Raw genomic sequence first — 18,972 nt, forward strand, 5'->3', positions numbered from 1 at the left:
TGAAAGGAGGAGAGTAGAATTTAACAGATTAGTAAATACTGATAGACAAAGCATCTTAAATTAATCTCTGATCCACTACACTTTAGATGTGGGATTTGTACTGGACGGGTAATCCAAATTTCTCTGTGCTATAAACATTTATTCTAGGAGATAGAAACACTTTATTTACAAGATGCAAAGTTCCCATGAATACTTCTTATTAGGGCTGTCAAGAGACTAAAAAAATTAATCGCAATTAATCACTCAATTAATCGCACTGTAAAAACAATAATAGAATACCATTTATTTAAATATTTGTGGTTGTTTTCTACATTTTCAAATATATTGACTTCAATTACAACACAGAATACAAAGTATACAGTGCTCACTTTATATTTATTTTTATTACAAATATTTGCACTGTAAAAAAACAAAAGAAATAGTATTTCAATTTACCTAATACAAGTACTGTAATGCAATCTCTTTAGCATGAAAGTTGAACTTACAAAGGTAGAATTATGTACAAAAAATACCTGCATTCAAAAACAAAACACTGTAAAACTTTAGAGCCTGCAAGTCCACTCAGTTCTACTTCTTGTTCAGCCTATCGCTCAGACAAACAGGTTTGTTTACATTTACATGCCAGATGTGCTAAAGATTCATACGTCCGTTCATGCTTCAACCATCATTCCAGAGGACATGCATCCATGCTGATGACGGGTTCTGCTTAATAATGATCCAAAAGCAGTGCGGACTGACGCATGTTCATTTTCATGATCTGAGTCAGATGACACCAGCAGAAGGTTGATTTTCTTTTTTGGTGGTTTGGGTTCTGTAGTTTCCAGAGTGTTGCTCTTTTAAGACTTTTGAAAGCATGCTCCACACCTCATCCCTCTCAGATTTTGGAAGGCACTTCAGATTCTTAAATCTTGGTTCGAGTGCTGTAGCTATCTTTAGAAATCTCACATTGGTATCTTCTTTGCATTTTGTCAAATCTGCAGTGAAAGTGTTCTTAAAATGAACAACATGTGCTGGGTCATCATCCAAGACTGCTATAACATGAAATATATAGCAGAAAGTGGGTAAAATAGAGCCGGAGACACACAATTCTCCCCCAAGGAGTTCAGTCACAAATGTAATTAACGCATTTTTTTTTAACGAGTGTCATCAGCATAGAAGCATGTCCTCTGGAATGGTGGCCGAAGCATGAAGGGGCATATGAATGTTTAGCAGATCTGGCATGTAAATACCTTGCAATGCTGGCTACAAATGTCCCATGCAAATGCCTGTTCTCACTTTCAGGTGACATTGTAAATAAGAAGAGGGCAGTATTATCTTCTGTAAATGTAAACAAACTTGCTTGTCTTAGCGATTGGCTGAACAAGAAGTAGGATTGAGTGGACTTGTAGGCTCTAAAGTTTTACATTGTTTTGTTTTTGAGTTCAGTTATGTAACAAAAAGCCCTACATTTTTAGTTACACTTTCACGATAAAGAGATCGCACTACAGTATTTGTATGAGGTAAACTGAAAAATACTATTTCTTTTGTTTATCATTTTACAGTGCAAATATTTGTAATAAAAATAATAATATTAAGTGAGCACTGTACACTTTGTATTCTATGTTGTAATTGAAATCAATGTATTTAAAAATGTAGAAAAACGTACAAAAATATTTAATAAATTTCAATTGATATTCTACTATTTAACAGTGTGATTAAAACTGCAATTAATTTTTTTCATCAGAATTATTTTTTTTGAGTTAATCATGCGACTTAACTGCGATTAATCGACAACCCTACTTCTTACGTATAACATAACTGTGATTATCTAATTGTAGTGGGATAATACCATGCAATTACAGGACAAAAATATGATTATTTCTATCCTTTAAACCAATATTTATGTTCTAGATCTGCACCTATATCATAAAAAGAAAAGGAGTACTTGTGGCACCTTAGAGACTAACCAATTTATTTGAGCACGAGCTTTCATGAGCTACAGCTCACTTCATCGGATGCACCTATATCATGTTGTTCTGTGATTCTGTCTTATCTTCAAAACAAGAAGAGCGTGACTTTGCCAGAATTGGGTTTGGATGAGACCATAAAAAAAACACTCAACACATTGCAACAGTAGTCCTGGCAATCCAGTAAATTCAGCAGTTCTGAATGACTACAAAACCAACGCCCAAGAAGCTGCTGCTGGAGATCCTTTCTTGTGGATGAGATGAGAAACTGAAGTCAACTGATCATCTGGAATCATTAAAAATCTTGTGCTTTTTGCAAGAGTATGGATTTAAAGCCTTGGGCCAGTTTCACTTTGGGTAATTGTGACAGAATGTACCTCTGTGTCCACACCCTACACACTATTTTGATAATCTTTACACAAAGTATGCCCTGTGAAATATCATCTGAAAACTCATAATTTGCTGGTCAACATTATCCTGATAAAATGTGTGGCAACATTGTATGTGGAGTTATAAGATTTCCCTGTACAATGTTATTAATGCATGTTCCAAACCATAGCAGAAGTTGGCAAACAGTACTATCTTAAACAAAGGAATATGTGCTCTGCTTAATGTGGATTTAAGTAGTAAAGAAAATCATCAAGCAGGAAATGTAGACAAAGAAACCTCAAACAGGTGAGGAAAAGCATTAGGGAATATCCTTTCCCATATCAGTTGTAAACAGTGGTAATACTGGGCAATGTGTGGATCTTGGATATCGGCTATGCAATCTGTAAAATCTTCTAGTCTGTACAGTAGTTAATTTATAAGAGTCATTACACAAGTTCACCCTGCACGCTAGGAGGATTTTCCAGACAATACACATTCGCATTTCTTGGAGAGTCTCCTCCCCTCCATCACAACTTCATTATGGTAGCAATGTTTATTGGGCAATGCTTAATCACAGATGTGTCTAAATTGGCATGAGTAATTCAGAATGTGAAAATATATGCTGTAGTGATGTCCTTCTTTAATTAAATGCAAACAAAATCTAAGTTGCCTATTTTTTTGTTGTAGCAGCACAACAGAGGATACACAGTTGTTGCAGAAGTTATTTGAGAGGATGCAGTTTTCTCTGCCCCTCAAGTCTTGAATAATAAGCATAAATTTAGCACCAGTGTATTGACCCTGCCTCTTAAATCTTCCATGTCTCGCTTGGATTACCATTGCCAGCTTGGCCAGCTTCTGTAGCAGTTTCACAAGCCAACAGCATATAAATTTTGTTCCACCATGAATCACAGGTTGTTCAAACACAAAGTGGGGGAGAATGGGTTATCTCTCAAATATTTTTTTTCAAGTCCAGTAGAAGCATGTAGGGGAATAGTCTTCATTGCAATCAACCCAGAGAGACAAAGAGGACTATAGCCAAACTGAATGGATGTCTCAGCATAAAACTGATTTGGACTCTAACTGCTTTCATAAACCTGAAAACGGAGTGTGTGTGTGTTTGGGGGTGGGGTGGGGAGTCAAGAAAGATGCAATAGTTCTTAAACAACATTTTTTTCCCATCATTCCTAAAAATACCATGGAGCTATTTATGTTGGGAGCTGGAACATGATCCTTTTACATTTAAGGCTCCAACCCTGCATGGACAATTTCAGAGAAGCATGGCTACACTGACACTGCTCTCAATACAGGAGAGGGGATTACGGTGGCATGAGGCAGATGCTCTTTGTTAAAGGCTTTGCACCTGCTTAAACACAGTGCAGAGGAAACATGTATTTGTTTACTTGGATTTCTACAATAATATAAAAAAGGATGCTTCTACCCAAAGCTCTAGGTGCCCTTGACACAAGTTTCCAAAACAAAAATAAAATAAAAGCTGAGGACACATTCTAGGAAGATTGCAATGCCTTTGAAAATAAAACAAAAACAAAATAAATCTGGAAATGTGTTCTTATTAAAAAGGCACCAAAATCTCTTTCCTATCAGGATATGCCATGAACTCCAAAGTGACAAAGTAGCTAAAATGTGACCCTATCCTTTACTTTATTATTTCCCTTTGCATACAACCCTGTATACAAGGAACCAGTTGCTTTCATCTGTGCCTATATCTTTTAAACCAACACAGCCTACGCTGCTGAATTTCAGGCAATTTAGAAATAGTGAATGGGAGCCTATACATAATAATTGTCATCAGACACTTTATATAATCCTCTAGGACTTTGCTTAATTCAAACTAAAGTTTATTGTATCTGAACTATTAGCCAGTATTCTTGTTGGAGAACTGAGAAAAAACAACCTATTCTTTTCTTTACATGAGAAGACTGTGTATGTAATTAGATTTAAAATTGACAAATTCTATATGGTATATTCTAGTAGATGTGGTTAGCATAGATTTTTAAAACATATTCATTTCTAGCACCCTATTCTGAAATCGTTTTGCTTGTAATAAGTATGACTTCTCACGTTATGTACATGTCACTAGATTTTTATCTTGTATTTCCAAATTGGTAGGAATTATTTGCACAAAATGGAGAGGATATAATTATAAACATTAATAAAGTATGTGGAAAAAAACTGAACTGTTTAAAAACTCATACAAGAAAAGGATGTGCACAGATTCATTACAAAATTATGCACTGTATAAGCAAATTCTATTCCATAACAAGTAAATTCCTTAGGAGCTGGGCTTATTTACATATATCTACACTTCCATTTTAAATTTAGGAGAGATACAAGGTAGGTAATAACTTTTATTGGACCAACTTCTGTTAACCAGGAAACTAGGTTATCTTCCCCAGACCTGAAGAAGGGCTCTGTGAAGCTCAAAAGCATGTCCCTTCCACCAACAAAAGTTGGTCCAATATAAGATATTACCCCACCTACCTTGTCTCTCTCAAATCCTGGGACTGACATGACTACAACAGTACTGCAAACATTTCAAATGTATATCCATTTAAAGCAACAGTGTCAGCTTGGTTCAGCTGCACAAGAGATGTATCTTTTGGACTTGGCTGCACACATTTGCACCATAACACTAAAATGATTAATAAAATTATAAGAGTATGTCTGCATATGCTTTTGGCCTACCAAAGGTTCAACAGATACTATGTTCTAAAAGATTTCAGCTGAGCTGCAGGATAGAGAAAACAAATTAGTCTCCAGCTTGTGGAGAAGGAATGTGGTTTTAAAAAAACAGCAGTTTTTTCAGCTCATTAAAAATATAGTGACATTTTGGTATTCATGAAAATGGGGGACTAATAGTACCATTTAGAACCAATCACGGGGTAGATGGATGCTAACCAAACTTCATAATGCTCTGCCAAAGCACTTGTATGTATAACCAACAAGAAGGTCAAAATGCCTGAAGCTGCCAGTCTTGTCTATCCTGGGGTTTGGACCAGTACAATTTTTCTGTGAAATTCTCTAATGTAGACAAGGCTTCAGAGAAGGATTTCATAATACGGTGTTGAAAAGTCCTCTTGATGATGAATAGTAGATAATGCTTACTAACTGCCATATGCAAAGAGCTGCGTAATTTCTACACATTTCTTCTCTCACTGAAAGATGCATCTCCTTTGAAGAAAACGACTCTGGGTTGCATCCTCAACTGCAACTGAGATATACTCACTTCATCTGAAGATGGGGCAAAGGTGGCTTTCAGCCAAAGCTGGGGCCCTCCAGCAGGGCCTGATTAACCTTTTGTGGGCCCTGGTGCCAAGCATATTTGTGGGCCCCCATGTAGTCATTGTGGGCTCTGAGTGTGGGCCTGGTGGGCAGGGCCATTGGTGTCATAGTATACCCGGTACTGAATCTCAGAGACATCTTTCATTTTGATCACACACCTCTGCATGACTATATGCATTGCCATATTACACAGTTCCCTCAGCCCCCAGTTTTTCTCATTGAGCTGTACACTCATGTGGGTTTACCAGTGTCCACAGTGAGCAGACCTTTCAAAGTGATCAGGGGAAACGCCTGACAGATTTATCTCTTTCCTCATTCAGATCTTCTATAGCCATGTCTCTAGTACCACCCTATATCACCAATCACTGTATGTGGTTCTGGTCTCAGCTCAATAAAGTTTCACAGCCAGCAGATATCTGATTAATTCTGACAAATGCCTCCCTCAGCACCCATCCTGCCATTTGAGCAAGCCACTTGCAAACACCATTTCCCCAAAGTGAGGACTTAGCTCCTGGGAACCTGAAGTCACCAGCCTTTCTCCCTCTGCTCCCATCTACATGCTAGTCTAGTACCTGGTCACCACCACCTCTTCCCATGCCTGTTTCCCTTCTACATGGGATGCTATTCTCCCCTGCAAACCTGACCTGCTTCCTTTTTCCCTGCTTCCCTTGACATTCCTTTCCTATGGATGATCTCTGTTCCTTGAGGTTAACTCCAGTTTCTTTATCAGCTCCTAGCTTAATGGCCCCCAGTAGTCACAGAGCCACCTGCAGCTTCTCTGGCTACAGCCATAGGGCCAATTGCCAGAGGCCAGCCTTAGATAGCTGTAGCCACTCGTCTAAGGAGGGGTGGCAATTCCAAGGCTGAGCATGCTTGAATCTTGGAATGGCGGCACTATGAACTCTAAATCGTCAGCGCTGACCCTAGGCAGCTGCAGACTCTGCAGTTAGGTACTTCCTCCTCTAGGCCATAGCTTTAAGTACCTGAGATGCCCATCTCCTGCAGCAGAGGCCACCAATTCCCACGCACCCCTCAGCTAGCACACAGTCGAGCAGAAAGTGTAGCCTCAATGATTTTGGAGGCTGGAGTTCCAGGGGATTCCCATCCCTGAGCAGCAGCTCTGCAACAAGCTCACATGGCCCCCCTCCGTTGTGGGACCAGGACCCTATGAAGACAGTGGAGTTACCCTGTGTATAATCAGTTCTGTCCAAAGCCCGCTGAAGTGAGTGGGAGTCTTTTCATTGTCTTTAATGGGCTGTATGTAGAAGCAAAGGACCCCATTCTAGACTCTAGGAGCAAAGTGCATTCTATGCTGCACTGGTTTACTATTGTAACCGGAAGGTCTCACATTACCGAGTGAATAAGCAACACCTACAGCACCTAACTTTTTCTGAGAGGCTTCCCACCCAATTACTAAATGTAAACCTGCTTCGTTTACCAGGGCTGAAAATATCAGGTAGTATGGTCACAAAAGCAAGGCACTTCTGAATTCTGTAGGAATTTTGGATGTGCACAGAACACAGACAAGACTGGTTCCCGCATGGTTACAAAACTGCAGTAAAGGGGAACAATTTTCAGCTTGTGTGATTGGAGGATATCCATAATAATATCCATATTATAAGACTGTTCTACATAAATGAGGAAAAGTTGAGGTGTCTTTGTTATTCTTTTGTTCCACTCTTCGTTTCTGTGGGGAATTTACCAAAGCAATATTACGGTCTTCTTTTTAAACAAACAAAACTAAAAAAAATGGTAATGGCTGTTGAAAACAGCAATTCCAGCCCTAGTTAGCACTGGGAAGATATCAGCATTTGTTACTCAATTTTATCCTACTTTTTCTACAGCAAACAACAGTGGATCAGGATATTTGATTGGGAAGAAATGAAGTAACAGCAGCTTAAATTGAGCTTGAACACTCCTGAATTTTGAGGATGTTCAAATCTGGAAGGCAAGCGCTAGATTTCCTTTCTAAATATTAGAGAAATCTGGAAAGAAAAAGCCGATTTCTGCTTCCATGGCTCAGAAGTGGAAATCCTCCTGTACTGTACCTAAAGTTTCCCAGGTCCTCTAGTAGAGCCTCCCTTTTCTTACTTATCATTTTAACTTCTAGTGGGATCCAAATACCTCCCTTACTAGGCTTCAGATAGAGAAGTGTACTGTCCATTTAGTCCACCCAGTTCCCTCTTTGGGGGCTGCCAGGCAAGGTCACACCAGCATCCCTAAGCCAGTCTGGGGAAGTCTTCTGAGGGAGATATCTGGGTCAAAACCTTCTACTCCTTGGGCATACTTGTTCCCTACTCACAGTGCCACCCCCTTCTAGCAGCCAGCTCTCCATTCACAGCAAGCTACGGTACATCGGGTCTCACAGCTTCCCCACTCCCTCCCCCACCCTTTCCTGTTGATAACTACCAAGGGAATGCTGGGAAATGTAGTTCCTTCCCTGCTCCAGGGCTGGCTCTGTAGGCAGGAAGCTGGCCAAGGAACTACAGGTCCCAGGGTGCTGTGGGTTCTCAGCTCCCATGCTGGATCCCTGCTGCTCTGAGGCTCAGGTTGCAAAGAGGGGAGGAAGTGAGTGTTATGGGCCCCCTTCAGAGCTTGGGCCCAGCACTATGGAGCCACTGGCGCCATGGTAAATCCAGTACTGATCTCCAGCAGGTAGGGGTGTCCCAGAGCCCCTCACCACAACTTACAGCAGCCTTGTGGCTAACAGTCAGGCCATAAGTTTTTACACTGTGCTAACTCGGAAATGGCCCCAGAAAATTATACCAAACTTTTAAAGGAATTGTGATCTTTTCAAATAACAAACTTCTGGCTGAGAACAAAGGATGGGAAATTTTAGCACAAAGGGGAACTTTCAGGGAGCTATAAGCTTCTGGAGGATGAGGAATATAAAAGAGTGCCCCTTCAGTCAGAATAAAGCAATACACTGACTGCTCATACTACAAGATCTCAAAAGCGATTTTTTTATTACTAAACTACACTGCAGTTAGTGAGAGCAGCTCTGTTATTTCTGGGCTTGCAACGTACACTGGCTGTTTAACTTTGTAACTTGTAGTCACTAGCAGGATTGATGGAGCTCCGTGGTGCTGTTGTTATAGTGCTTCTGCGTGGCAAACAGTCTCAGTTCATTTAATCTATGATGTGAAATTCCAACCCTGATTTTACCCTCCCTTCCTTTCCCCCTAAAAATTAATTCACATCAATTCCTGATTAATAATAAAAGGCCCTACCATCAGCATTCAGAGCCCCAGCCGGGGCTGTCATGGCTCAGAGGGCAGAAATCTGCTTAGAGCTACAGGAGAACCCAACTGAATTTGTAGCGTCTCAGTCTATGAATGTGTAAGCACTTCATCTGTTCGCCAAAACACAACGCACTGGGAAGCAGCGGGTAAAGGTAGCTGTATGTATTATGGAGCAGGGCTAGGTGGCAGCGTATAAGGGTTCAAACCAATGTGATAAAGATGGGAGATCATTAGTTACAGACTGATTGAACAACAGAAGTGTATGTGTCCATTCAAGTGTTTTCTTTTACAATAAATATCTGTATGGAAAAATAAGACCAATTCATAATATAGATACTCATTTCCTTCTTGATGCTGTTGTCAAATTACTAGTCAAGGTCATGTTAGTTCTTTCCCAGCTGTGGGACCTAGTGACATTGCTTTGACTCTGATTCTTTCTTCAAGGGCTTACAAACAGGAAAAGCACTGGATGGTGGTCACACTTTTAGTCAAGCTGACAAATCTAGAATTATACTTTCGCCTTCTGTCTGGCTAATCGAGAAGAGACAATGACAAGTTCCAATATTAAGTACTCTTTAGCCTTTCTGGTCTAAGGCTGTGTAGCTCTGGATGGAATCACACATGCCCAGACTAGTTTATCTTGAATGGACTGGCAGACAACACTCACTGGCCAATTCCAAACAAAAAAGCCATTGTTTCCTACTTTTGTTCAACCAAGCTCATTGTACTGAAGGGGAAAGGGCTACTGGGCACCAATATGGCTCTGTTAAGCTCTTACTTTGAGTCCCAGCTGGCATTTTCAAGATACTGCAAGAAGGAAGCATCCTGGCACTGATATGGCATTATTGTTAGTAAATCGATACTACTAAAATCCCAGCTGAAACTGGAATGGAATTACTATTTGTTTTCAAATGGAATACACTGCTGTCTCAACCAGTAGATGTTTGGCCAACTATTTAGCACTTGTTTTATAACAATTCTAAATTGGGAATTTAGAAAAAGGTCTGGGGTGGTGAAATAAAGCACAAAACCAGCACAGGATCATTGGGCTACTTTTTCACCATACCTCTTCATCTTTCATATTCACGTCCACTTTTTTTGATTGTATGACTTTGGTTACATGGTCAATGTTGTTTTCTCTGCAGTAATCAAATATGTTCTTGTCTTCCTCCCTAATTAGGAAACAAAAGCAAAAAAAGGGGTCTTATTGGATAAAACAAAGGCTACACACATTAGATGCTAGCTGTGCTGCAGACACACTCATTTTAACAGCATCACTGCAGGGGAACAGGTTTCCAATGTTTTGCACGACGACTAATGTGTTTTGTCAATATAAGATAGCTCAGCCTGCTTCTCTAGAAAACACAAGTTAGTTTGAACAACATGCTGAAAGAAAAAGACATGTATACTTAATCCAATAAACTCCCACAAAGAATCTGGAATGTAAGACCATGCGAGTCTTGGCATAAGTCATTTCAAATCCTACTGATTACATCAAGGCGAAATATGGTCCTTTTCTTTTCTCAGCGATGTAGGCAAACCCCCATATAAATGTCACATGCCTTTTCTAATCTTCTCCTCCTATCATTGCTGGTGGCAGAGAGAGAAAACTTTCTTCTTAGAATCAGCCTCCTGCCTGCCAGATTCCTTCACTGAGGTGTCTGGGACACTATAATTCACTAAAATGGAAGTGACAAATCTGGCAAGAGGAGAGACTGGATAACTCTGAAGAGAAAACATTCCATATGCACATATCTCTTAGCCAACAGTAACTGGAAAGGGGGGGTCACGGAAAATGACATTTTAAAATTGTTTTAGGGGTTCTCCATCATCTCCCAAATCTTGACAGGCTTCACATTACAACAACATACACCACTAAGTAGAAGATGGCCTGGATCCCCCTGACTCCAAGCAACATCTGTGTATGTGTCAAATAGAAGACGATGTTCAAGAAAGAAACCAAGACCCCTCACTCTTCCAAGAAATCAGATACACTGTCTCTGCCATGCAGAATAGGCAGAGCCCTGAAAGTCTGCGGATATCCACTATAGATCTGCAGATATTTGCATCCATGGACCATTTTTGCAGATCGGATGCAGATACAAATTTTATACCCATGCAGTGCTCTAGAAATAGGGACTGACTTTGTGACCCAAAATGAGACCATTCCTTGGACAGCTTTGCTGAAACATTATTTAAAGTTGTGGTCAAACATTCTTTGGGGTAACGTTTCAAAGTGATATGCAAAGATTTCATATTTCACCCTGAAAATCCCACTGACGTACAATGGGAGTTGCCCAGGTAATCCCAAGCCATGACTATGAAGATTTATCACCTTAAGTCTAATGCATGGTGAAGGCCCATTTGTCATCCCCCATCATGCACACCTCTCTGCAGGACATGATAAAGCTCTTCCATGCTGCCATAAGGGGCTGTAAAATGTCGTTAACTCTGTTAACCATACTGTTTCATATTGGCTGGTAAGAACAGAAGGCTTAATGTGTTGTATCACTCCTATCATTTAAAGATCTATTTATACCTCAGATACCTGCAGCACCTTAACTTGTAGATTCCCCTGCACGTGAACAGGCCTGAGTGAATGTGCATCTGCTTTCTGTCACAGAAGCTGGGCATCAGCTAGTTTCAACTTGGGCCACTGATCTGAGAACAGTCGAGCTTTGTGTCAATCTTGCCAATACAGAGCAGTGTAAATCATAGCAATCATTCATAGACTCACAAAAGAAATACCGGTAGTCAGAGCCCTGGTGACACTCCAAGGATCTCACAAAGGCCTTGTCTACACACAAAAGTTGTACCACTTTATCTATACCAGCACAAGCCCCTAGTGTGGATGCAGTTATGCCAGTATGGAAAGGAGAGTAAGCTTATACTGGAATAAGCATTTTTATAGCAATAGACTGTGTCCACACTAGGGGCATGGCTACACTTGCAGATGTAGAGCGCTTTGAGTTAAACCAGCCTTTGTAGAGTGCAGTAGGGAAAGCGCTGCAATCTGTCCACACTGACCGCTTCAAGCGCACTGACGTGGCCACATTAGCAGCTCTTGCAACGGCCACAGAGAGCAGTGCACTGTGGTAGCTATCCCAGCATGCAAGTAGCTGCAACATGCTTTTCAAATGGGGGTGGGAGGATGGGGTGGAGTGTGACAGGGAGTGTGTTGTGTGTATGTGGGAGGAGAGAGAGTGGGTTTTGGGGGGGCTGAGAGCATGTCAGCATGCTGTCTTGTAAGTTCAGACAGCAGCAGACCCTCTCTCCCCCTCGTCTCTCTCTCTCTCACACACACACACACACAGCATTCCACAGTAATGGTTGCTTTGTCTTGGAGCAGATAAGCATGCCGCTGTCAGAAACGGAGCTTTCAAAGGACATATCCGCATTCCTGCAGTGATTCCAAAGCAACAAGAAGAGTGGTCACTTGACTTAAGGGGATGTGATGTTTCCGGAGGCTGATCAGAGCACAGTAATGCAACACCTCTCGCCGAGGCAAAGTACCAGGAGCGCTCACTTCTCGCCGAGGTGGAGTACCAGGAGCGCTCACTTCTCGCCGAGGTGGAATCAGAGGGCAATTTTTACTTTACTCTTTTGTCTTTTTGTACTTTGTTGTGAATTATGCTTTGTTCCTCACCTCACAATTACTTTTTGCTCCCTCCGTGTCAATGAACCAGTTAAAAAAAGAAAGTGGTGATCCTGAGCTCCTGCTGTAGAAAAAGTGCCAGGACTCACTTCCTCTGACCTCCAGCTCACTTTGAACATTGCCTCTTTGGTATCTCACTCCTCTGCTTTGCATGCAAAGAATCCTTTCCTCTATCTTGGATGCACAGCACACAATTGTTGACTAGAAAGGTTCAAGGTCTGATAGTTCAGCTATAGGACTGGTATTTGGGAATGCTAAAAGATACTCCTCTGACTTCTGATCAGGTCTCAAATGAACAGTCTTCAGAGTTCTAGTCTGTATGCTAAACACAAACTCCCAAGCAACAACCATGGCTTCAATAGATCCAATCATTAAGAGCTCAGGTTCTAAAACATTCCTATTGATAGCTGAATAGCAGCTATACACTTTTTATATTTTCACTTGATTAAGAGAAAGACACCATTAATGTTTAACATTTTGGCTCTATCAGTAGATTTTCTCTTTGGTTCACAGAAAAGAAATCCAAGTAAATTATTTTTTATACAAGAGGTCAGATCTACACTAGAAAAGTTATACGGATATAGCTGTGTCATTGAGGATTGTCACTAGTATAAGCTCTAGCGTGGATACAGTCATACCAGTACAGCTTATGCTGATTCCCAAAAGGCATAAGCTTTACCAATATAAGTACTGTTATACCCATATAAACCTCTTAGCATGGATGCAACTTTGGGTACATCTACAGTACGAAATTATATCGAATTTATATAAGTCGATTTTTCGGAAAAGATTTTATACAGTCGATCATGTGTGTCCCCACTAAGCGTGTAAAGTCAGCAGAGTGCATCCACAGTACCGAGGCCAGTATCGACTCTCAGAGCAGTGCACTGTGGGAAGCTATCCCAGAGTTCCCACAGTCTCCACCACCTATTGGAATTCTGGGTTAAGCTCCCAGTGCATGATAGGGCAAAAACAGTCTCGTGGGTATTTCTGGGTGCATGTCGTCAGTCGCCCCTCCCTCCATGCAAGCTCTGGCAGACAATCGTTTCGCGCATTTTTTCTGCCATCGTCAACCGTACACCACTGCTTTCGCTGCCAATCTGTTCTCCTGCTTTCCTGCAGCAGACAGTGCAGTAGGTCTGCAAAACTCTGCTGTCCTGCAACTCATACAGAAGGCCTGAAAGCCATCGTAAACCGTACACCGCTGCTTCCGCTGCAACTCTGCTCTCCTTTGTTTCGCGCCTTTTTTCCTGGATTACCGTGCAGGCACCATAGCACGGCAAGCATGGAGCCCGTTCTGCTCACTGCTGCAGTTGTGACCATTGTAAATACCTCGCGCATTATCCAGCAGTATGTGCAGAACCTGCAAAACCAGGCAAGGAAGTGACGACAACGCAATTACGATAGCGATGAGGACATGGACACAGACGTTCCTAGAAGCATGGCATGTGGCGATTGGGACATCATGGTGGCGTTGGGCCAGGTTCATGCCTTGGAATGGCGATTCTGGGCCTGGGAAACAAGCACAGACTGGTGGGACCACATAGTTTTGCAGGTATGGGATGATTCCCAGTGGCTGCGAAACTTTCGCATGCGTAAGGCCACTTTCATGGAACTTTGTGACTCACTGTCCCCTACCCTGAAGCGCAAAGATACCAAAATGAGAGCAGCCCTCACAGTTGAGAAGTGAGTGGCGATAGCCCTCTGGAAGCTTGCAACACCTGACAGATACCTGTCAGTCGCGCATCAGTTTGGGGTGGGCAAATCTACTGTGGGGGCTGCTGTGATCCAAGTAGCCAACGCAATCATTGACCAGCTGCTATCAAGGGTAGTGACTCTGGGAAGTGTGCAGGCCATTGTGGATGGCTTTGCTGCGATGAGGTTCCCTAACTGTGGTGGTGCGATAGATGGAACGCATATCCCTATCTTGGCACCGGACCACCAGGGCAGCCAGTATGTAAACCGCAAGGGGTACTTCTCAATGGTGCTGCAAGCACTGGTGGATCACAAGGGACGTTTCACCGACATCAAGGTGGGATGGTCAGGAAAGGTGCATGACGCTTATGTCTTCAGGAACTCTGGTCTGTTTGAACAGCTGCAGGAAGGGACTTACTTCCCAGACCAGAAAATTACTGTTGGGGATGTTGAAATGCCTATAGCTATCCTCGCGGACCCAGCCTACCCCTTAATGCCATGGCTCATGAAGTCGTACACAGGCAGCCTGGACAGTCATAAAGAGCAGTTCAACTATAGGCTGAGCAAGTGTAGAATGGTGGTAGAGTGTGCATTTGGCTGTTTAAAAGCACGCTGGCGCAGTTTACTGACTAGGTTAGATCTCGGCAAAACCAATATTCCAATTGTAATTGCTGCTTGCTGTGTGCTCCACAATATCTGTGAGAGTAAGGGGGAGATGTTTATGGCGGGGTGGGAGGTCGAGGCAAATCGCCTGGCGGCCAATTTCGCACTGCCAGACACCAGTGCGATTAGAAGAGCACAGCTGGGCACGCTGCGCATCAGAGAAGCTTTGAAAACCAGTTTCAGGACTGGCCAGGCTACGGTGTGATAGTTGCGTTTGTTTCTCCTTGATGTTACCCGCCCCCTTTCTTGACTCTAACTGCCTGTAAGCAAACCGCCCTCCCCCCTTCCATCACAGCTTGCAGAGGAAATAAAGTCACTATTATTTCAAAACCATGCATTCTTTATTAGTTGATTAAAAACACAGGGAGATAAAACACAAGGTAGCCCGGGTGGGGTGGGACAGGGGGGAGGAGGGAAGGACAAGGCCACACTACAAATCAAAATTTAGGCTATGCCAGCCTTCTGCTGCTTGGGCAATCTTCTGGGGTGGAGTGGGTGGGTCCCCGGAGCCTCCCCCCTCGTGTTCTTGGGCGTCTGGGTGAGGAGGCTATTGAACTTGGGGAAGAGGGAGGCCGGTTATACAGGGGCTGCAGCGGCTGTCTGTGCTCTTGCTGCCTTTCCCTCATAAGATCCACCAGACAGCAGAGCATGTCAGTTTGCTCCCCCATCAGCTTGAGCATGGCATCCTGCCTGTTCTCATGGCGGTCACTGAACGCTTTCCAGGACTCTGCCATTGTTTCCCTCCATGCATTCAGCTGTGCCCTATCAGTGTGGGAGGACTGCATAAGCTCTGCAAACATGTCTTCTCAAGTGCATTGTTTCCACCATCTAATCTGGGCCAGCCTCTGGGACAGAGTTGATAGGTGGCGCGTTGAAACATTTGCACCTGTGGGAGGAGAAAAAGGGAGGGTAGAAGTTTAAAAGACACATTTTAGAGAACAAAGGGGAGACTGTTTCTCAGTGAAACAAGCAATTCATAGTACCTAACACATGTTATTTCTGTACAAGGTCGCATTTTGCCTTTTATACTGATTGACTGCATCACACGCGGCTGGGCAACAGCATTCAGCTTGCAGGCAGCCATGGTAAGCCCTAGGGGCACGTGGAGTTCTGCTTCTTCTGCATTCATTACAATGCTTTCGAACTGTGGCGACCTCCTATCCCAAACCAAGCAATGCCTGGTGGGTTGGCCATTTAAAAGGAGGGCCTGTGGTCTCTCTGGGATGTCTCACACACACACTACCCCGCGCCCTTTAGGCCAAACGCCAACAGGCCAGTGTGGATGGGTTTCCCACCACGGGCTCTGACCCTTTAAGCCAAACGTGAACAGATTTTTCCTGTAGTTATACTGGACGCAAATGCATCCCAAGTCTTCAGGGCAAACGAATCAGTAAACACACTTTCTTTTAACCCCTGCATCATATTTACAAAAGGTACACTCACCAGAAGTGCCTTCTCCGGCGTCATGGTCTCAGAGGGTATTGGCTCCAGGGTGATGAACAGTTCCTGGCTTCCGGGGAGAACGGATTCACCGCTTGCTGCCTGTGCACTGTCCTCCTCCTCCTCCTCTTTCTCCTCCAAAAAATCATCCTCCCCGCTCTGCGAGAGTCCCCCCTTGCAGGTGCCACAGACAGTGGTGGGGTAGTGGTTGCGTCCCCCTTCCAGAATTGCATGCAGCTAATCGTAGAAGCGGCATGTATGGGGCTGTGACCCGGAGCGCCCGTTTGCCTCTCTAGTCTTTTGGTAGGCTTACCTGAGCTCCTTGATTTTCACACGGCATTGCTGTGTCCCCCTGGAGTAGCCTCTGTCCGTCATGCCCGGGGAGATTTTCGCATATATATTTGGGTTCCTTTTTTTGAAACGGAGTTCTGACTGAACAGATTCTTCTCCCCAAACAGCGATGAGATCCAGTACCTCCTGCTCGGTCCATGCTGGAGCTCGTTTGGCATTTGGGACTGCATGGTCTCCTGTGCTGGTGGACTCTGCATGGTCTCCTCTGCTAATCAGGTCGCCACACTGACCAAACAGGAAATGAAATTCAAAAGTTCCCAGGGCTTTTCCTGACTACCTGGCTAGTGCATCTGAGTTGAAAGCGTTGTGCAGAGAGGTCACAGTGGAGAATTCTGGGATAGCTCCCGGAGGCCAATACCATCGAATTGCATCCACAGTACCTCAAATCCAGAACAGCGATGTCAATTTTAGCGCTACTCCCCTTGCCCAGGTGGAGTAAAGAAACTGGTTTTAAGAGACCTTAAAGTCGACAAAACTGGGTTGGTTGTGTGGACGGATTTAGTTTTAATTCGATATAACGCGGCTAAATTCGATATAATCGCGTACTGTAGACCAGGCCTCTGTCTGTTTAACAACACCAGTATAAACTGGCAAAGCTTTCTAGCGCAGACCAGCCCAGAGCAACTTCCCAGTAAGATCGACAATTCTCTCCCAAGGATGCCTGGGCCTGGTCTACCTACACAGGGGCAACTGACTGGCATAGCTATTCCAGAATAACTATTCCATGATAGTTAGTCCCATATGATTTAGCTATTCCAGAATAACTCCCCTGTGTGGATGACACTTATTCCAAAATAAAGTCACTTATTTTGGAAGTGTGTCCACATTGGGGAATTATTCTGGAATTGCTATAGCGAAATAGTTATTCTGGAATAACTATGCTAGTCAATTTCCCATGTAGTCATGCCCTTGGGAAATTTAGCATTTCCACTTGAATTTGCCAAAAATAATTTGAGCTCTCCACCCACCCAAAAATATTCTACAAATGAATGCTCAAAATTGCTAAAAGCCCCAGATTCAAATAGATGGATGGAAAGAAGGTGTGTATTAGTCCCAATGAAGACATCCTAAGTCTTTATGTAATTATTTTGTTTCCTATGCATCTCAGACATGAGAAAAGTAGATCTAATCCCTCATGTGCTTATACGTTTTCACATATATAGGAAGCCACCAAATGAGAAAAAGGAGAGAACCCAAAGGAGGTTTTGGGTTTAGAGAAATTGGGTTGCTGAAGGATCAATAATGAGATTCAGAGTCTCTCACCTTTATGGCTTGAACCAAATACAAATGAGGACTGGTATTATTAATTTGTTACATGCTGAAATGGTGCTCAAGGTTGTAGAAGACACAGATAAGGATACACAATGGGAGCTCCAGGTGGGGAGACTTGGAATGGTGAGGGTTTGGCTTTTTCCTGATTATTTATTTTTACTGAAAAATAGTAGTGTTTGAGAGAATATATGAAATGAGTAGCTATGTTCAGTCCAATCCCATGTCGATATCTGTACAGTCCACAAATGACACTGACACCCTTGGTGGCAGATTCAGCAGATAGGCCAAGAACAGAGTAGGCATGGAGCTTATAGGTCAGTTGAGAAGCAAAGCATATGAACAGAGTAAGGTGGAAAACATTGCACTGTTGCTGCCTGAGTGGTAATGAGGATAAATGGAAGATTTAAAATACTACGTCTGTCCATCTGACACCTTTCACCCACATTAAGTTACAAAAGCGACAGATAACCTTAAGATACCTACAAACAGTAAAGATCACAATACTCAAGTTCATAGAAATGCGCATGGCTTATTACTGAAAAGGTGCAGAGGAGATAGGAAAGCTGCGTAATGGGAGCTGTAGTTTTGCCTCCCTCTGTAGATTATTTCTATAATGTTAGAGTCACCTTCTAATATTACTGATCCAATAAAGGTCAGCTGGAACCAGTGTTTGTTTAAAGTTGACTGCAAAGTTGTGCCCTTTTTTGTTTCCTTATGATGGACAAAGGAAGCTCCAAAAATTTCTCCCCTCTCCTTCCTCCCCCCACACTATCAAAAAAAGAAAAAAAGGTGTTTTTCCGCACTCCACCCATACTACCACCCACCTTAGAAGTACCAGGAATGTCAAGTCTAATCTTCATTGGAGGCAGTAGATGTGGAGTGGGAACTTTCTCAACCTTAAAAGAAAAGATGTGGCAGGTCAACTGAATCTTAGGCCTTGTCTACACTGTCACTTTACAGTGCTGCAACTTTCTCACTCAGGGGTGTGAAAAAACACCCTCGAGTGCTGCAAGTTTCAGCGCTGTAAAGTGACAGCGTA

At 42.8% G+C, this 18,972-nt stretch overlaps 1 protein-coding gene across 5 annotated transcripts in view; it reads right to left on the reverse strand.

The window, feature by feature from the left end:
- Window positions 1-18,972, reverse strand: part of ACBD6 (acyl-CoA binding domain containing 6) — a 149,435-nt gene that overhangs the window by 69,236 nt on the left and 61,227 nt on the right. For all 5 annotated transcript variants that reach the window (XM_073356570.1, XM_073356573.1, XM_073356575.1 and 2 more), the window contains one exon: window positions 9,924-10,029. In XM_073356570.1, the coding sequence (XP_073212671.1) occupies window positions 9,924-10,029 (106 nt within the window). The remainder of the gene's footprint in view (window positions 1-9,923; window positions 10,030-18,972) is intronic.

Source organism: Lepidochelys kempii, chromosome 8 (assembly GCF_965140265.1).
Source record: "Lepidochelys kempii isolate rLepKem1 chromosome 8, rLepKem1.hap2, whole genome shotgun sequence".
NCBI lineage: Eukaryota > Metazoa > Chordata > Testudines > Cheloniidae > Lepidochelys > Lepidochelys kempii.